At 34.5% G+C, this 21203-nt stretch overlaps 1 protein-coding gene across 2 annotated transcripts in view; it reads right to left on the bottom strand.

The window, feature by feature from the left end:
* Positions 1–20833, bottom strand: part of LOC110702621 (alpha-mannosidase At3g26720-like) — a 29366-nt gene extending 8533 nt beyond the window's left edge. The window contains exons 1-12 of one of the 2 annotated variants that reach the window (XM_021880359.1): positions 20397–20833; positions 17291–17374; positions 17079–17167; positions 16756–16930; positions 13621–13740; positions 13157–13240; positions 12923–12994; positions 11389–11502; positions 11140–11240; positions 10961–11054; positions 10697–10864; positions 10546–10620 (exon numbers count right to left, since the gene is read on the bottom strand). In XM_021880359.1, the coding sequence (XP_021736051.1) occupies positions 10546–10620; positions 10697–10864; positions 10961–11054; positions 11140–11240; positions 11389–11502; positions 12923–12994; positions 13157–13240; positions 13621–13740; positions 16756–16930; positions 17079–17167; positions 17291–17374; positions 20397–20606 (1386 nt within the window). In that variant the 5' untranslated portion in view covers positions 20607–20833. Of the gene's footprint in view, positions 1–10545; positions 10621–10696; positions 10865–10960; positions 11055–11139; positions 11241–11388; positions 11503–12922; positions 12995–13156; positions 13241–13620; positions 13741–16755; positions 16931–17078; positions 17174–17290; positions 17375–20396 lie in introns of those variants that run through there. The other variant, XM_021880360.1, reaches the window with a different exon arrangement.
* Positions 20834–21203: the final 370 nt, after the last annotated feature.

Raw genomic sequence — 21203 nt, 5'->3', positions numbered from 1 at the left:
AACAGTAATTTTTAGAAGTCAACAGTCCTAATACACTGTAAGCCTGTAGTAGTTCAAGGTATAAATATACAGAACCTCAGGTAGAGGCTGAAGAGAGTGTGAGCAGACCTCTCAAGATCATTGTATTCTTGAACCTCTTTTCAGCTTATTGCTTGTTGTATCAATATATCAGAATCATTCTTATTCCTCCAGCATTCTAAAATATCTTATATAAACCTATGTTACTAGGACTCGGGCACCCATGTCCGGCATGGATACGTGTCCAAGTGGCGATTCGGCTTTTTTGTGAAAATTTTCCATCATTTTGAACCAATATGAAGTGTCCAAGTGTCCTACCCATGTCCGAGTGTCGAGTCTGAGTAACATAATTATTATAAACATCATCCCTCCTCCCATTTACACAGCCTACTCAACTTATACAGCATTAACTTCTTAAAATTATTTCTTACATCTGCAATACGAAAATTGACACTATAAACCAAGTTTAAGCAAACAAATCCAGAATTCAAAAGTGAGTAACTACATGAAAATTGGAAATGCTGCTCTGAATGAATCCAATACAGTTTTTGAAAAAAAATTATCATACATAACAACAATACCCTGGTAACAGTTCCATCAAACTATTCACACACCATAATAAAGGTTGTGTATGAAAATATATTGGGGAGGGATCCAGTGAGAATAGGTCCATATGTGATAATTCATACTTATATGAGAATTGATCTAAAATTTAGAACAAGTGAGTAAAAATTTAGAACATACAAGTTAAAATTTAGAACATGTGACTCAAATTAAAATTTACGATGTATGAGTAATAATTTAGAACATCTGCGTGAGTAATAATTTAAAACATCTGCGTAAGTAATAATTTAAAATATCTAATTTAAGAGTTAGAACAAGTAATTTAAAATTTACAAAATCTGCTTTAAGAACATATGAGTGAAATTTAGAGCATCTGATTTAGATTATGAACATGTTGTTGAATTATTTAGAGAATTGTAGACTATTTTCATGTTATTTAATTAATTTACTTAGGTTAAGGTGTTGTATTATTAATTAAATAAATAAGTAATTAAAGCAAATAACCATAAATTAACTGTTGTCTTTGGTTTTAATCGTATGATTAGGCTATATAATGCTTTGTGTCATTTGGCTCAAATGGCCAAATAATACTAAGTGACGGTTGTGACCAAATAATACCAAGTGACGGTTGTGGACTTGTGACAGTAAGTTGTATTGCATCATTTGGCTTAAATGGAAATTAATACTTGGTTGTGATTATCCACTCATACAAGACATCACAAAGTAACTGACATTTACCAAACGGTGCTAGGAGTTTATTTGCTTTGCTATATATATGTTCTAGTAACATATGATGAAAATAAGGCATGAAAAGAAGTACAATAACTTTCTTTTTCATTCTTTTGTTTTGCATTCGTTGTTTTCGAGAATTATCATCATCATAAATTATTCAAAAAGTTTTGTTTACATTAGACTACAAATATACTACACACTATTGTGGTTGTCTTCGTTGTATCTCCTAGTAATTTCGTGATAACCGGTGTGTTTAATTGATATGTCCATTTTATATAGTATTCTACCCCCGTCCCTTGGTCATAATTAGTAGTGTTTTTAGCTCTTTAGAGCCACTTTTATTACTAATTGGTGTTTTCTAGTGTTTTCGTAGATTTGGTTGACTTTTATAGGGATTTGCACTTTTGAAGCATTTTCCCGAGATATTATGGAGTATCTACGAGCATTGGAGATGCACGACCATCCTTCATGGCCCAGGCCGGTTGGAGCCATCGAACCGGTGATTAAGGGCTCGGTATATGTGGTACCGGGGCATTTGGACCGAGTATTCAACACCCGAAGAGGAAATCGGATTCGCCCGAAGAATTGGAGCCCAATCGAAGTCCAAAGAGTAGCCCAAGAGTGCCGCCCGGCCATTAGAGGTCCCGCCCGAAGGCGCGCCCGACCGGGCGGGGAAGAGGAGTTGGAGCCCGAACTTACGCCCGGCCGAGCGCGAGAGACGCACCTGAGAGTGAAAAGGCGGGCCCGATCGGGCAGTGCCTCGCCCGATCGGGTGCGTGTCTTTATTAGGAGGTTTTAATCGTCGTTTAAGTTTGTTTTAGTTTAGGATTCTTGCTTAATATAAATACTTTTCCGTTAACCGAGTTTAACATCTTCTTTTACTCTTTCTGAATTCTTCTCTTAGATTTTCTCTCTCTACTTAGCTTTTAGATTAGTTTCTCTCCATAATACTTTGTTCTTAACTCAACTCTTAATTCCAGATTACTTTGGTAACGATTTCTTTTCTCTTAATCTCAGTTATTTATTTGTTCCTTTGATCATGTCTTATTTTATTGCTTTGATTAGCTTAGATTTAATTATGTGTGAGTACTTTTCTTTCTACGGTTTGTGGGGATCCATAAATAATATAAAGGGGTAATTTATTGTTGTTTATTATCAATGCTAGATTAATTTCCTATTAATTGATTTAATGCTCTGTTACTAGATTAGGCCTGATCTTTTATGCATGAGTTTGACAATATTAATTCGAGATTCGAGAGATGAGAATTGATGTTTAGGTCTAGTTTCAATAGGCAGATTAATTTATTAATGGTTAAGTCGAGATTCGAGAGATGAGATTTAATACCGGTAGATTAATTCTGTGATTATAATACGTAGCGAAAGCCCTTTATGATCTGATTAATTGATGTATTGATGATTGATTATTATGTTTTACCCTGGAATGTTATTTATAAGTGAACCTATGCCCTAGGCCTTTAATTCATTGTTTTCTTTTTACTCTTAATCTCCGTAGTTTAAATTTATATCCATATTATTAAATTGTTACTTGATAATTTAGATTGCTTTAATTAATTAGGATAGAAAGACCAGTTTCCCAGTGGATTCGACCCTACTTCCCTATCTACATTAGTTAGAAATTTTAGGAATTACTTTTGATTGGGTGATACGACTTTAGCCTGTCATTAATCAGGGTCGAAATATTATTTTGGGAAAGTGATATCGTTCACGCCTCGAAGGTTTCCGTTGTTGTTAATTTCCATCATTTTTGTGACCCTTGTTTAGTAAAATCCCCAACAATCCAAAGTAATATACATACAAAGATGGCCACCATTGAGGAATTGACATCAAATTTCCAAAAATTTGATAAGTTCGAGGGCGTGGATTTTCGAAGATGGCAAAAGAAAATGCACTTCCTATTGACATCTCTTGGTGAGGCCTATGTCCTCACTACCCCGAAGCCTTTACAGGAAGAAAATGAGACATTAGAAAACTCTAGGAAGTGGAACAAATGGGAAAACGATGACTACATATGTCGAGGACACATTCTTAACGGTATCTGATGACTTGTTTGATGTCTATCAATTTTATGAGTGTGCTAAAATTCTTTGGGATGATTTAGAATCAAAGTATATGGCCGAAGATGCTTCGAGTAAGAAATTTCTTGTTAGTAATTTTAATAATTATAAGATGGTTGATAGTAGGCCAATTATGGAACAATTTCATGAATTACAAAGAATTTTATGAAGTTTTAAACAACATGACATTAGTATGGATGAGAATTTTGTTGTGTCTTCTATCATTGATAAATTACCACCTTCATGGAAAGACTTTAGAAACACTTTAAAGCATAAGAAGGATGAAATAAATGTTATGAATTGGCTTCCCATATTCGGATTGAAGAGGGAATCCGATTTCATGGTGGACAAAAGGATGCAAATCCGACTTCTACCATTAATGTGGTGGAGGACTCAAAGTCAAATGACAAAAAGAGGGGTAAAGACTTTAACAAAGGAAAAAGCAATAAGCCTAAGGTTGATGGTAATGCACCAAAGCCTCGTGCTTGTTGGGTGTGTGGCAAGCCCGGTCATCTCATGACAAGGTAATTCTTGTACACAAGTTTCATTTAATTCTTTAATGAGTTATTTGTATGTGATTTCTGAAATTTTGTGTGCAGGGTGATGTATCATGGTACATCGATTCAGGAGCATCGAGACATGTTTGCAAGGATCGTTCTTTGTTCAAATCTTTCGTTGAAGTTACCAATGAAGAGATTCTTTACATGGGGAATGATTCAACATCAAAGGTCTTAGGCAAGGGACAAGTAGAATTAATATTTAGTTCGGGCAAATATCTAATTCTTAGGGATGTGTTGTATGCTCCCGAACTTAGGAGAAATCTTGTATCCGGTGCTACCTTGAATCGTTTAGGTTTTAAGATGGTGTCTGAGTCGGACAAATTTATTTTATCTAAAGGTGGTATGTTTGTAGGACTTGGTTATTTGTATGATGGAATGTTTAAATTAAGTATTTGTAATAATGTTAGGGACAATGTGTATGTTGTAAATGATAATTCTTCTCTATGGCATGCTAGACTTGGACATGTTAATTATAAGAAACTTTACTTTATGTCTAAGCATGATTTAATTCCATTGTTTGAAGTGTAGAACATGCATGCTAACAAAAATTACAAGGAAACCATTTCCTAACAATGTAGAAAAGAATACTTCATTGCTTGAATTAGTGCGTAGTGATTTATGTGATTTTCATAACACTCCTTCCTTCGGAAATAAGAAATATTTAGCAACTTTTATTGATGATTTTTCAAGATTTTGCTATGTTTACTAATTGTTTTCTAAGGACGAAGCCCTTGACAAATTTAAAATCTACAAGAATGAAGTAGAATTGCAAACAAATGAAAAGTTTAAAAGGTTAAGAATCGATAAAGGTGGCGAATACTATAATCCAAGTTATTTTCAATCTATAGGATTAGTACATGAAACAACCGCAGCATATACACCACAACAAAATGGTGTAGCGGAAAGGAAGAATAGGACTTTAGAAGAAATGGTTAATTCCATGTTATCCTATTCGGGTTTGAATGATGGATTTTGGGGAGAAGTAATATTAACCGCTTGTTACATTTTAAACCGAGTTCCAATGAAAAGGAATGAGGTAACCCCATATGAGCTATGGTATAAAAGGAAACCAAATTTGAGTCATCTCAAAGTTTGGGGTTGTAGGGCAATAGTAAAAGTGTCGGAACCTAAATGTAAAAAGTTAGGTGAAAGAGGAGTGGAATGCATTTTTATAGAATATGCGAAACATAGCAAATCCTATAGGTTCTATGTGATTGAACAAATTGACTATTGGTCGGTTCATACCACTATTGAGTCTAGAGATGCATTGTTTGATGAAATTAGATTTCATCAATTCCTAGACCAAAGGATGTAACTCCAAATACCGATGCTCAAAGTTTTGACCAAATTGAATTTGATCAAGTAATAGATGACCAAGATCATTTTGATGAGGCATCTACATTATCATCTCAACCTAGGAGAAGAAGGCTAGGAAAGAAAAATCTTTTGGCCCGTACTTTCATGTGTACTTAGTCGAAGGATCAAGGAATTCTAGTACGACGCAATTTCCATACATTTTTAAGGTGGAAGATGATCCTTTGACCTATGATGAGGCTATGAGGTCTCGTGATGCTCCATTTTGGAAAGAAGCTATTCATGATGAGATGGAATCCATCATGGGAAATAATACTTGGGTATTAGCTAATTTACCACCAAAATGTAAACCAATAGGGTGCAAATGGATCTTCAAAAAGAAATTGAGGATTGATGGAACGGTTGAAAAGTTCAAAGGTCGATTAGTGGCACAAGGTTTTACGCAAAAGCCTGGTATCGATTATTTTGATACATATGCACCTGTTGCTAGAATTACAACTATTAGGTTGTTGATAGCACTTACGACTATCCATAATCTTGTGATCCATCAAATGGATGTCAAGACAGCGTTCTTGAATGGAGATCTAGAAGAAGAGGTTTACATGCGACAACCGGAAGGGTTTGTTGTGAAAGGTCAAGAAGGAAAAGTTTGCAAGTTAATTAAATCTTTGTATGTGCTTAAGCAAGCACCTAAGTAATGGCATCAAAAGTTTGATGAGGTTGTGTTGTCTAATGGATTCAAGCTGAACAATTCAGACAAGTGTATATATAGAAAATTTGATGACAAAGGTCAAGGTGTCATAATTTGTCTATATGTAGATGACATGTTGATCTTTGGAACGGATTTGTCACAAGTTAAAATGACAAAATCCTTCCTTAGTTCACAGTTTTCCATGAAAGACATGGGAGAAGCAGATGTTATCTTGGGCATAAGAATAAAGAGAGAAAAAGGAAAGTTAATCTTATCACAATCTCATTACATTGAGAAAGTGCTTAAGAAATTCAATGTTAATGATGTTTCGACTTCTCTTTATTCAACACCTATGGATCCTAGCGTAAAGTTGATACCTAATTAAGGTAATGCAGTTTCACAACTAGAATACGCAAGAGTAATAGGTTGTTTGATGTATGCCATGACAAGTACTAGACTGGATATTGCTTATGCAGTTGGTCAACTAAGTCGATATACTAGTAATCCTAGTATGCTACATTGGCAAGCAATTCGACGTTTGTTAAAGTACTTGAAGAAAACCATGGATTATGGTTTGTCTTATAGTGGATATCCCTCGGTCATAGAAGGATATTCGGATGCAAGTTGGATCTCTAATAAAGATCACTCCTCCACAAGTGGATGGGTTTTCCTATATGGTGGAGGTGCTATTTCATGGGCTTCTAAGAAACAAACTTGCATTGCAGACTCCACAATGACATCGGAGTTCATTGCTTTACATTCGACTGGTAAAGAAGCTGAATGGTTGAACGATCTCATGTATAAGATACCTTTGTTGCCAAAACCAATATCACCAATAGTGATACATTGTGATAACAATCCTCTGGCTAAGGCATATAGCCAAGTGTATAACAGTAAGTCAAGGCACATTGGTGTAAGGCATAGTTACATCCAAGGACTTATTAAAGATAGTGTGATCACTATTGACTATGTTCGAACGAGGTTTAATCTAGCCGATTGTTTCACAAAAGCATTGGCAAGAGATGTTAATAAAAGGATGGCAATCAATTTGGGATTGAAGCCTTATAATAATCACGAATGAGGAAATCTTAACTTAACGCCCAATAAGACGTTGGGTCTAAGTTCAATAAGATTAATTTCCTTATTTGATGATTGGGAACTTGATATTCATCCTAGGTAAGTTCCATTTTTACTGTGATGAAAAGAGGTTGTTTATCTTAATAGATTTTTTTACATTGCGCTTAGTCACAGGAGCATGTTAATGAAAGATCTACCTATATAAGTACGAGGTTTGGCCGCTTCAAGAAGTTATTTGGGCATAGCTTTGATGTACTTATGAATAGATATGGACATATGGCAACAAAGTGTCAAGTATAGAATGTATTCAAGTTATTTGATCTAGTGTGTGTAATATCTTCAAGTTTCTAATATGTATTGCTATTGGTTCAAACGCTTAACGATATCAATTGGATACCGATTCTTGAGTTGTATATTATACTAAGTGGAAGTTCAAGTCTTTGTACACTTTCATTTATGCACAAGATTGTTTTTTATGATGATGATGTTTTTGCAATGAGTCTAGATTAATTCTCTAAATGGGGGAGGATTGTTGAATTATTTAGAGAATTGTAGACTATTTTCATGTTATTTAACCTAAGTAAATTAATTAAATAAATAAGTAATCAAAGCAAATAACCATAAATTAACTGTTGTCTTTGGTTTTAATCGTATGACTTGGCTATATAATGCTTTGTGTCATTTGGCTCAAATGGCCAAATAATACTAAGTGACGGTTGTGACCAAATAATACTAGTGACGGTTGTGGACTTGTGACAGTAAGTTATATTGCATCATTTGGCTTAAATGGAAATTAATACTCTTGTGAATGGTTGAGATTATCCACTCATACAAGACATCACAAAGTAACCAAACGGTGCTAGGAGTTTATTTGCTTTGCTATATATATGTTCTAGTAACATATGACGAAAATAAGGCATGAAAAGAAGTATAGTAACTTTCTTTTTCATTCTTTTGTTTTGCATTCGTTTTTTTCGAGAATTATCATCATAAATTATTCAAAAAGTTTTGTTTACATTCACTAATCGAAAATATCAAAAAGGCACCCCCTAATTGGCACCGGTTCAGTCCAAACCGGTGCCAAAACTGGCCTACAAAATTGGTGGGAAGCTGAACCAAAATAAAAGGCACCGGTTCACTTCAAACCGGTGCCAAAAACATAAAGGCCACCGGTTTGAACCGGTGCCTTTGTGAACCGGACCTTTTAATTATTAAAAAAAAAAAACCGCTCATACTCTCTCCCTTTAAATAAAACCCTAAAACTAAATCTTGCTCTCCTTCTCTATCCTCTCACTCCGCCTCCTTCACTCTCTCCTCTCCTTTCTCTCTCCTCTAGCTCTCTTTCTCGATCTCTCCTTCCCAATCTCTTTTCTTTCTGTACAACAACAACAACACCACCACAACAACAACAACAACACCGCAAAGCCGCCGCCACCACCGTAACATCACCACCACAAAGTTCGATTTCCTCATTTTTTTTCGGCCATTTTTACCACCACCGTAACATCATCACCACCACCAGCGATTTCCTCATTTTTTTCGCACTTTCTCTCCCCCTCGTGATGAAATTAAAGGTTTTTAGGTCAAATTCGACCATGAAAACTCTAGATCTGGAGTTTTCATGTTCGAATTCGACCTTTATAACCCAAATTAAAGCTAATTTTGGGGGGTTTTGGTGTAATTCGAGGTAAATTCTCTTTTTTTTCTCACTTTTTTTTTTTTTGAGATTTTTGGTGGAATTCGAAGGTTTGAGGGTAGTGTTTCTGGGTTAGCTTTGTATTTTGGGTTTAATTTGGTTGCCGGTGGTTGCGGTTTCATTTGGTTGCCAGTGGTTGTGGGTTTAATTTGAGGGATTTTTTTTTTTTTTTTGAATAGCCGAACACTATTTTTATTGGTTCCATATTACCAGATTTTTTGCTATTGTTTTTTGCTTTAATTTGGTTGTAATTGTTTTTTTTTTTTATTATTGTTCTATAATGAGATTGTAGTTTATTGAGGATTTTTATTAAAAAAATTAATTTTTATTAATTTTTGTCCAAATTTGATCAGGTTTTACACTCCACCCAGAAAAAGGATTCAAATATCAAGATGATGTAGATTTTGGTGTTTTAATTCGATGTTGTAATGTAATTTTTTTTTTTCTGAAATTGTAATATAATGTATTAATGTAATGTAATATCAAATTTTTTTTCTGTAATTTGATGAATATATATATGTCATTATTAATTTATTTGATGAATGTGATTATTGTATGTATTTTGTTTAAAATATTATTTTCTATTAATTTTTAAGTAAAAAAAGACAAAAAAAAAAAAAAAAAAAAAAAATTATATTTTTTGGGCACTTTTGGCACCGGTTAACCGGTGCTAAAAACAAGCAAATAATTTTTTTTGGCCATTTTTGGCACCGGTTAACCAGTGCCAATTCTGAGTTTTGGCACCGGTTTGAACCGGTGCCTTTTTAAACCACTTATTGGCACCCCCCACATTGGCACCGGTTCAAACCGGTGCCTTAGGCCGGGTTTGAACCGGTGCCATTTTCATTTTTTCACGTAGTGATTAGACCACAAATATACTACACACTATTGTGGTTCTCATATATATAGGGGAGGGATCCGATGAGAATAGGTTCATATGTGAGAATTCATACTTATATGAGAACTGATCTATAATTTAGAACACATGAGTAAAAATTTAGAACATACGAGTAAAAATTTAGAACATGCGACTCAAATTTAAATTTAGAAAATATGACTACTAATTTTGAACATATGTGTGAGCACTAATTTAGAACATCTGATTCAAGAATTAGAATATGAGAGTAAAAATTTAAAAAATTTGCTTAATGAAATTTAGAACATATGATTAAAATTTAGAACATCTGATTTAAATTTTAGAACGTGTGAATAAAAAATTTAGAACACTTGGTATAAAAATATAGAAAATGGGAGTAAAAATATTAAACATATAAGTAAAAATATAGAACATGTGAGTCAAAATTGGAATATATACTTTCGAATTTAGAACATATAACTTAAAATCTAAAAAAAAAAAAAAAAAAAAAACTAAAAATCTTAGAACACACGCACGTTTTAAAATTTAGAACATATAAGTTAAAATGTCGGAATAAGTCATTCGAAATTTATAATACGAAGTATCTAACTTAACTAATTTATGGTTTAGAACATGTGAATACTAATTTAGAACATCTGATTTAATTTAGAACACCTAAGGAAAAGTTTAGAACATCATATTTAAAATTTAGAACATACGAGTAAAAATTTATAACATAAAAAGTGTTCTCACATAAGAAAATTCTCACGAGAGTCTTCCCCTATATATGCATCTTATGTACCAAGGGAAAAGAATTAAAGTAAGTTATCATAGGTAGCTTGATGGTGTAATGCATGACTTAGAAGCCTTTATTACAACATGAAATTCTGAATAATAAAAGAAACAGAGACACTGACAGGTTTGAGGCATAAAAGCATATGGACAGCGGGTTACACTGTTACCTGTTGAAAGCTCGTTTCAGTTTTTCCATTCTTATTGATCATAGAATTGAGTGAAGCCGAAACCAGTTTCTCAGCCTGCAGATGATAAAAATTTGAATAATTAGAAGACTTACTATAAGAAAAAATGAGAAACCATGAAAAACAACCGCACCTCTACATAGCCCATATGCAACCGCTTTGTATAATCGGCAGCTACATGCTGTCTTTGTGTACCAGTAACTGCATCATGATGTTGAGCAATTGCCAAACCATTAGCCAATATATCTGTTTTGGAGAGTGAACTGTTCCTTCCATTAAGAAATTCCAATTGTCTCGCTGCCTGATAGCAAACAAAAAAATTGGGGCAACACATCAAACATCATGCAGGTAAGGCCCTCAGCCCCTCAAAAGATGAAAGAGGCACTACGTGTCTTACCAAGTAGTAACCACTCATCACTCTGACATATCCTTTAAATGCCGGCCTACTTGTGAAGTAGCCTGTCCAGTATGCATTAACACGATCTGCATAGCTGAACAATCACATCATGTTGTTTCAGTACACTACATGGATGAGATTGATTCAGCCAACTACCACCCAGAAACTCAAAAACTCACGGGAAAAAATCATCAGTTTTGACAGGCCATGACTCATTCATTTCATATTTTGCATTTGTGTAAATTGATGGCGTTGAGTATAATGCATTGACACGCCCATCCTACATTCAATTTTTAAAAATTATACCAAAGTGAATGCAACATTTGGAGAAGATATAAGCGAAAGATGAATAAAATGCTCGATGCAAATTCACTGAGCTAACACTGGCACTTGTCTTTATAGGGAAAATACAAATACGAAGTATATACCAAATTAACATAATGGATAAATTTGTCCATCTGTCTAAACCAGGAATTGGCATACTGATATCGAAAATCTTCACCCATGGTCCACATGATATGTTCTGTCCTAGTCACATTAGCCTGTAGGAAATAGGAAAATAATAGTAAGTTATCTCCTTGATTGCTTAACATTATACAAATGCACGATACAATACGATACTGAAGAAAATACAATTTTGCGTGTTAGCATTTGATCAGGCCCCAATAACGATGGTTAGAGAATAATTGCTATCAGAATATGAGAATTAACAAGATGGCTGGCTAGTAATTAAAATCTTTTAGAATTATAAGAGACTACAATTCAAATTACCTTCTTAAGTCTTCACTATAAGTAAGAAATGCCAAAGGATTAAGGACTTCTATCACTTAAGTTAAAAGTCTTAAAACAATTGTTGTAGAGGTCACTACATTCTCCTAACAATAGAAAGGCTATAAACCCCCATCCCAGCCCAAATAAGAAAAAAATATCACTTACATTTTTTGATGATGAAGGGAAGGCAATTAAATTTACAATGGATGGAGATAAAAAAATGAATGAATAAAAAATAAAAAATAAACTCGTTTTAACTAGTCAAATAACCTTCGGATGAAGAACAATAAAGAAAAATTAAAGGGTGTAAGAGCCACAATTGATGAAGACCTCATGAAAAAGTACATTTGCCCAACAAATTATGCACATTCAATTAGTCTAGCAATTTTTTCTCCTCCTTTGTTATGCTAAGCATCAGATTCTTTTCTTTCAAATGAAGATATAGTTTAATAAAATGTTAAGCAGCTCTTCATCAAAACTAAAAACAGCTAACAAATGTGATACAAAATTGTCCAAACACCCCCCACCATTATGAACCTTAAGCAAAGCCAAGAACATTACTTACTCCCATCAAACAATCAGAAGTTACAGTTTTCTAATACATTTTCCTTTGCAGCACTAAAAGACGCTTCATTTTAATAAGGACTCTTTCAATTTTGAAGAAATACAGAGCACCAAGCCAGTACATTACCCATGAACACAGAATATAAGGCTTGTTAGCATTTTTGGTTGAGATCTCTTAAAAACTAAAGATTCAAGATCTCTTGAAAATCAAAGACGTGTTGATCCTTCACACAGAGGAGACCGCTCCCCCAACTCAGAATTACCCCTCCAAACCCTTCATCCCAACAAAGTCAGATAAAAATCATCTTAAGTCTTATCTACCCTTATTGCTGTCACATCACCAATTTTAAGTTAGTTATTGAATATTATTGAAGAATGAGGATGGTGTTGAACAAAAGAATCCTATTGCCATTTGACCAGCTAAATATCAGGCAGAAACAATTGGTCCCTTATGCTTTGGAAGGCTATATACAACTTTATTGACAAGACCTGCCTTAAATTCATCATCAAAGTTACTTATAAAGAGAAGGTACAATGACGAACTGGACGGACTCAGTAAAAAGAAAGCTTTGCAATAGAATGAAATATTCATAAGACCACTTTGACACCTTTTTCATAGACACTTACCTGTGATAAGGCTGCAGCAACAAAGTCATTGACTCGCTCTTGGACATTATAGTCAAATAGTAGTGGATCATCCTTCAACCAAAAAAAAAAAAAAAAAAAAACTTGTATGAAGAAGACTTTGAGTGCAGCTTAGTAACCTTTTGAAGAGTTTGAACTACAGTCAAGAAAGTCGGTAAGAAAGAAAATTTCAAACAAAAAAAAAAAAAAATATCAAGCTACTGAAAATTTACATACCTGAATAGGAGAGGACACATCATTTACTTCAAATTGAAATCCATCAGGGGGGTTATAATGTCTAGGAAATATACCAGTGAAGATCTGCAAGTGAGTTGGCAAGGTTCACACCATTCAAGAAAGGAAAAGACCCACGCAAAAGGAGATAACAAAAATATTGTGGAAGGAAAAATCAACATTCGCAAGTCATAGTTTACAAGTAAAGATGAAGGTCATGAAACATCAGTATACCTTTTTTTTAACTTAGCTTAAGTTATTAGCTTTATCTGTACTTGATTTTGTTTAAACTCTATTCAACGTGGAAAGAAAAAGGTCTTATACACGAACCTTTATATATTAAAGTTGACGGCTAAAGAGAGTTAATTCAAAGAATTTTGGTTTCCCAAGGCTTGATCATAGTTTTTCAATATATTGAAAATGAAATATTACAAGGATAACGAACAAGCTCTTAGTTACTCATGTACCTGTGAGGTAGAACCAAGTGTCCTAGAACCACGCCATACTACCTCAAGAGCCTTCTCATATTTTCTTTTTGCTCTATCTTGGTAATCAATGCGAGCAAAGTAGAGTGAATCAAATCCTACCTGCAAATAAAGAAATCATAAAAACAAATCCTTTTACCAAAAAAAAATTGGGAAAAAAAAAAGAACAGCTAAACTTAATGAGTGCACATATGCAAAAGAAGATACTTGAATTGACACTAGAGAGGCGGATCCATCAAGGGTCCTTGGTGCCACATGCCACGCAGAAAAAAAAAATAAAAATAAAAATAAAACCAGCTTGAAACATAGTTGTATTATAAACATTAAATTCGTCAGCTATGCACAACCGTAACAGATTTTCCTGCAGTGTTTGAGCTTTAAGATTGCAAATCCAAGTGCCTCAGCATCATTTTTTGTCAGGAGCTCAAATCCAACATCCTCTTTAGCTCTACTTCTTTCTTTAAGAGAGCAGTAAACTCCTATTTTTCTTTTTACTTTTAGTGGAAGAGTGGAACCATGGAGGGGTTAAACAAGGGAGAGGGAGATCGAAAATGACTTGGTTGGAAAGAGTTAGAAAGGATATGAAGTATAAGGATTTGCATGAGGATGAGGCATTAGATCGTAAGGGATGGAGGAGGAAGATTTTTGTCGATAACTACACGGAATAATCACTTTTCGTTCATGTAGCCACCCACTTATGGGATTAATGGTTAATGCCCCGATTGATTGATTGATTGATTAATATTATCTACACCCAATTGCAATCTCAACAATACACTTTAAACAATCAATAAATTATAATATCATTAATGTAGTTTTATAGTATGTGTCGACTAATATAAAATAGGAAAAAATAAATTAAGAAAATGACCTTTCAACGATCTTTCAAAAATAAAATGACCTTTTGATTATTTCAAAATAAAACGATATTTGACATACATCTACTCAAAATAGAACAAAAAACCAATAACCTGTTATAAAAGTTAAAATCGGACACGTGCCTCTTTGTGATTTGTCAGAATTTTTATTTTTATTTTACATTTTTCTTTTTAAAAAAAAAATTGATTTTTAATTAAAAAAATAAACAAAGTTTAAAAAAGAAAATAAATAAATAAAATTTTAAAAAAAAAAACACCTTCACTCTCTCCTCCTCTCCCCTTCCCCATCCTCCTCCTAGTGAGCCACTTGAACGGCCTCCCCACCACCACCTCAACACATTAATTCACTTTCCCTCCCTTCTGAAATCCACCTGCAGCCCCTCAACCACCCCACTCCCCTTGAAACAACCCCAAAAGCACCGCAAACACACCCGCGACCCCGGAAACAACCCCTTTACCAACCCACTCTCCTTGAAACAACCCCGAAACCATCCCCAAACCCATCGATAGCCCCCGATACCACCCCAAACCCACCAGCAGCCCCCGACACCACCCCAAAACCCACCAACAGCCCCCTATACCACCCCTTAACCACCCTACTCCCCTTGAAACCACCCCAAAACCCTCCTCAGCTACCAAAACCACCCTATAAACCAACCTGCCAACTCCCCACCTCTAACCCACTGGCAACCCAATCAAAAACCCCACCTCAACCGACCCTCAAAATCCTGTGTAGAGGTGGAGTTCAAGGTGGAGTTTGTTGCAAAGGACAAGGGTGGGAAAGTGGGGGTTCACGAGTGGGCTGCTAGTTGGGTCGACGTTTGAGGGTAGGGTTGTGGGTGAATGGGGGTGGTGTTGGTGGCTGAGAGGGTAGTGGTTAGTGAAGGGATGGGGTGATGGATAAGTGGTAAAAAATAATAAATTAAAAAACTACCAATCACATAGCGGCACATGTCACAATAACTTGTTTGACAGGTTACCAACCGATTACGTTCTATTTTGAGAAGATGTATTTCAAAGGTCATTTTATTTTGGAATGATCAAAAGCTTGTTTTATTTTTGGAAGAACACTGAAATATCATTTTATTCTTGACCATTTTTCCTATAAAATTTAGATTTGTGGATGTCAAATTAAAATATTCATATTATTAAATGAATTGATTGGTTTATACAAGTATATGTCTTCGGCTTATTGTATAATACTTTTGTTTGTCTTTTGATTGGTTTAATGCCCCTTCAAACTTGAAATCCAAGATCCACCTCTAATGTCTTAGTCATTCTATTCATACACTGCTCCTAGATACACTTGGTGAATATCTCACCCAAAAGGACCTTGTAATTACTTCCACGTTAACTTAATAAGAACTTTGAAGTAGAGAGAAACCACACATCACAAGCTGCCCCAAAGTAACATATAAGGCTTAAAACAGCCAAGACTCTGTCACTGAAAATAGACAAGCAATTAAACTACAAAAATTCAATGAAAGACAACCCTTGAAAACTAAACCATATGCATTCTTGAGCTGGGTAAAGATGTTAAGGTCAATTAGATAAAGTTAAAAATTGTGAAGCAATATTGCAATAGGAGATAAATTGTGTGTAGCTTGTATAGAATTCAAAATACAAGAATAATTTAAATGTTTAAGGTATGTATAGGTGAGGCATCTGGAGATACATGAGAAGATTACTTGAGATGATAGCAAGGTAGACTTGTGATTATATAAGAAGTAATGATCAGGTAAGACTCATATGTCAATGCACACCAAGAATATTGCCTGTGATAAAATAATGGTGGTCTATGATGATCTAGCGAGCCTCCGGGTATTTAGAAACCTTTGCTCCACACACCTCCCTTCACTTTACTTGACCTTAGTGTTGTCTTTTTAGAAGTCTCTATAACTCATTACTACTTCCTAGATTCAATCGTTTCTTCCCATTATGGCTTTAAGAGGCTACTGACTTTCACTTTTTGACTTTTCTCTCTACCTCTTCCTTCACGATACAATGCCATTCAGATCTTCTTTGATAAACATTTTTTGTCAATCTCGACTAATGAAAATTTATGATGAGCAAATTTTAACCTTGTTAGGCCTAATCAAAGTCATGAATGCTGCTGTGATTGTTGACACTAGTAATGTTTTCTTGTGGAATATGCAGTTTACAACAGAGCATAGAATGCTACAGGAGAATACAAGCAAGTTATAAACAAACAAAATGTAGAGAAAAAATATATAAATACCTCAGCACCTAGTAAGTAAGCCTGAACAGCTGAATGTCCAAACGGATCAATCTGCCAGCCAACGCGTGGTATCTGACCAAATTCATTCTTAATAAACTGATGGCCCAAAGTTGTCTGATCAATGAGGTCAATGTAATGAGTAGTTGCCTCATCATGCATGCACATTCCCCCGTTTCTATATCAACCCAAAATTATTATGAGAAAACAACTCAAAATCGGCAAACAACCAAGAAGAGTAGTCTGAGTAGAAAACTGCTCCAAAATGAAATTGTGAAATTTATAGAACTTCATAAAAAATGAAACATTCAGTTGAAGAATAGTACATAAACTCTAGTTGACCTGAATTGACCAACTCCATCACCTTCACCTTAAGCTTTGGACTCTGTTGTCTCCACCATCGTTGAAAGAATGCCTAAACAATGCCCCGGCCCCCAAACACGGAATAAAAACTTGAAATTATGATCTCACATCATCAAATTAAAGTGGTATTTGATCAAATTATAGGAAAGAAATAGAAGTTCTTGGATTCTTATACCATTTCAACATAAATGAACTTGCGATTCTTATCTTCCAATAGAGATGAAACCACTGAATCCAGCACGTTTTGCACACAGGCTCCCTAATCCAATCAAATCCACGTAAAATTCACCTCATCATACTAAAATATATGTCCAGCACGTATCTACGTTCTACGTTATCATTGTACTCTCATTTTCTAAAAGTTTTTATCCCTTTTTTGACAAAACACGTTTGCCATTACACATTGATCATCAATACCTCTATTTATAAAACTTTCATATTCTTAAAGCATTCATTTTGAGATGAACCAAACAAGACCCTTCTTGACTATATTTTATTTTATATAATTGTGAATAGTGTCAAGTTTAAAATTGGAACAACTGAAAACAGAGGGAGTAATCACTTTTCGAGTATTAGTTTATTTTTATAACTCAAATGTGTGTCATGGACTAGTGTACCACTCCACATGACTGTACCAATTAAGTTATTTGACTTATAGTATTCACATAAATCATCTATTGCATGATTTATTGCTTCTTTTTTTTTTTTTTGAAATATCATGAGTTATTGCTTAATAATACACAAATCAAACATATCTCAATAAGTAAAAATTATCCAAAGCTTATATATTGAGCATGCACATTAAGAAAAATCCAACATACTATGTATTTTTTTGGAATAAATTAGAGCAAGTTTAGCCTTATGCTTAAAATTTTTCCCATTTTTCTTCAAAAATCTCAAGTAAGTCTCAAATTAAGTCTTGAAATTTCAAGACTCAACTTAAGACTTGAGATTGGGACCCACTACTCCCACCTCACTTTTATTTTTATTATCCCTTTTTTTTTCTTACACTTTTCTACATATAATATGTCAAATATTTAAGTCTTAGGACTAAAGTGATAAATTTTTGTAAGTCTTAGTGAGTCTTAACAAGAATTTGATGACATCATTTTCAATGGGGACCACCAAAAATGATATCACATTCAAGTCTTAAGATTTGGGGCTTAACTTGCTCTTATCATAACTATAGTTAAAGATGAAAGTAGAGATTGTGAAACATTTTAAAGTGAAATAATGTAGTTGTGTTTTATAGCTCTTTACTCTCATGGTCCCAACTCGTACTTTTTAATTATTTTGTTCCCACATCTCTTATTTTAAAATAAAATATCAATTAATTGTTGGGAAATTCTCAACGGTGACCCTCACGTCCCAATGGTGACCTCCCCTTTTTTTACTTATACAGAATGACCTTAGTTAAAAATTTCATCTCACTTATGACATTAATGAGAGTTAATTAGTTTTTTTTTTAACAAAAAACAAAACAAAACAAAACAAAAAAAAAAAAGAAAAACCACCAACCCAGCCAGCCCACCACCAGTGCCAGCGTCTAGGGTTCCCCAGTCCCCCGCCGGCGACGCTACCCCAGCCCCACCATTACCCAGAACCCAAACCCCGTCGATGAACCTCTCTCTCTCTCCTCTTCCCATTGCAACCACCATTTTCACTCAAATTAAGTTCGCAATTGAGCAATCAGAGCTTTAATTCGTTCGATTGTCCTCTATTTTCAATCACTATGTGTTTTTCAAACCTTAAATCAAGCAATTGTCAATTCTTAGATTTTTCCCAATTTCTAGGGTTCTTCCAATTCCATTCTACATTGTTCGAATTTGAACAATTAGAGCCACAAATTGTAAGATGGTGTGTAAGGTGGTTGTTGCGGGATGCACTAGGGGCAAGGTGGTTAAATGTGGTTGCGAAAGGTAGATGTAGCGTGGCTGGGATTGTGGTGATAATGGTTGTTCCAGGCTGCTTGGCGGTAAGTGTGTGGGCTTATGAGGGAGGTGCGGTGTTTTGTGTGGTGGTGCGTGGCTGATTAGTGATTTTGAGTTTGATGGTCTAGTGGTGGTGACGGTGAGAAGGAGGAGAGAGAGGGTGGGTCGTGGGCGGGGGTTTGGGAATCTGACTTGGAGGTGGTCGAGGTGGAGCTGGCGCAGCGTCACCGGCGGTTAGGGAGCCTAGGTAGTGTCGCCGGCGGTTGGAGGTGCCTAGGGTTTTGTCGCCGGAAAGGGAAAGGGAGATGGGGCTGGCAGGTAGGAGTGGCTGTGTTTTTTTGGGTAGTTAGGTTAATTTTTTTTATTTTCTATTTTTTATTTTTTATATTTTTTTTAATATAAATCTAACCATAGTTAATATTTAATGGAATAAGGTTATGAGTGAGATGAAATTTTAAACTGGGGTCATTTTGTATAATAAAAAAAATAGGGAGGTCGCCATTAGGGCGTAGCAGAAGTTAATGCTAAAAATAATACAACCTTTATCCCATTCTTTTTTAATAATACAACCTTTTGATTATTTTGTAATAATACAATCTTTAGCGGTTGTTCATTTTAAACAAGATAAAATCGAATTTTCGGTGAGTTTTGAGGTGGGAGAAGAGGAGGGGATATTCCCCACCACCAAAAACTCATCCGCCCAAAGTCCACCGAAAAATTAATTTTATCTGTTTAAAATGAACACCCCTAAAGGTTGTATTATTACAAAATAATCCAAAGGTTGTATAATTAAAAAAGAATGGGCTAAAGGCTGCATTATTTTTAGCAATTTTTTCTTTTATACATATAATTTTTAATTCCCCAACAAACTTAACATATAAATTCAATATAAGTTCAAATGTTCAATGCATATATTTGTAAAGCTTTAGTTTATTGAAGTTTGCCGATGCTGCAATGCATACTTTTAGTATAATTTATTATCAATACGTAAAAAAAATTAAAATTTAATGTTCGGAAAGCATAAATAGAGATGAATCTAACATGATACTATTTTCTTTTTACAATTTTTTGTTAAAATCAAAGATGGTATAGTGTGTGAGTAGTGTAGATTCTGAAGTGTTTCAACTTTCATGTAAAAAATCAGAGGAACTAGTTGATTTAAACCATATTCTACACCAACATCAAGTGAGAAAAGAATCCAAATTGATAGGTCTAAGTAACAAAATTCCATATGCAATTCATTTATACCAAAACTAAGGACAAGATAATCATTCAAATACACATATATCAATGGGTATAATATTAATGTATAAAAAGAAAAGAGTGAAAAGAAAGAGAAAGAGAAAGAACCCTGATAGAATTGTTGGCACCAACATAGTACTGATCAACAGTCTTCAACCAACCAACATCATCATGAGTATGAGGAACCAAATGAACATTAATTTTACCCGCAACTATTTTTCCTGAGTTATTATATGCTATATATTCTGATTTTACACCCAACAAAAACAGCAGGAAAATACCCATTAAAATGGTGCTTAAACTAGTGGAAATCGCCATTGGTAAAACTCAAAAAAAAAAAAAATTAGAAAATTAGTGGTGGGTTTTTGTGTAGAAAGACACCCAGACTTGGGTGAATTTATGAGGAGAAGAATAGAATTAAGAGAGGAGATTATAGTGGAGTTGACATGATTTTGTTTGAGCAAAGAAAAATGATGGTGTGATTGTTTAATTTTATTTAAAATTCAAACTGTCTTTTTTGTGTCATGGTTTCTAGTGACTTCATCGGCAAGCTATGTGGCGTTTTCTGCTTAATTGAGTGGAAAATGACCCACGATGAAGTGAGGATAGCTTTGTCCAATAGATGAAAATTTGTTAAAAATAATACGTTTCACACATCTCTTCCGTAATAGAACGTGACCTATTAGTAACTTGTTTAAGAGTTTGGCCATGTTTGGTAATTGGCTTTTTGGTTAAGTTTTGGCTTTTGGCTTTTTTAAGTGGTCAAACAGCCAAAAAATGTGTTTGGTAATTGGCTTTTTAGTTAGCGAAAAAGCTGGGTTTTAAGCCAAAATGAAAAAGCTGCTTTGAGTAGCTTTTTTGTTGGCTTTTGGCTTGTTGGCCCACAAATTATCTAATAAACAGCCAATATCCAAC

This window comes from Chenopodium quinoa, unplaced genomic scaffold (assembly GCF_001683475.1).
Source record: "Chenopodium quinoa cultivar QQ74 unplaced genomic scaffold, ASM168347v1, whole genome shotgun sequence".
NCBI classification, from domain to species: domain Eukaryota; kingdom Viridiplantae; phylum Streptophyta; class Magnoliopsida; order Caryophyllales; family Amaranthaceae; genus Chenopodium; species Chenopodium quinoa.
This window is presented reverse-complemented; position numbering and strand designations above follow the sequence as displayed.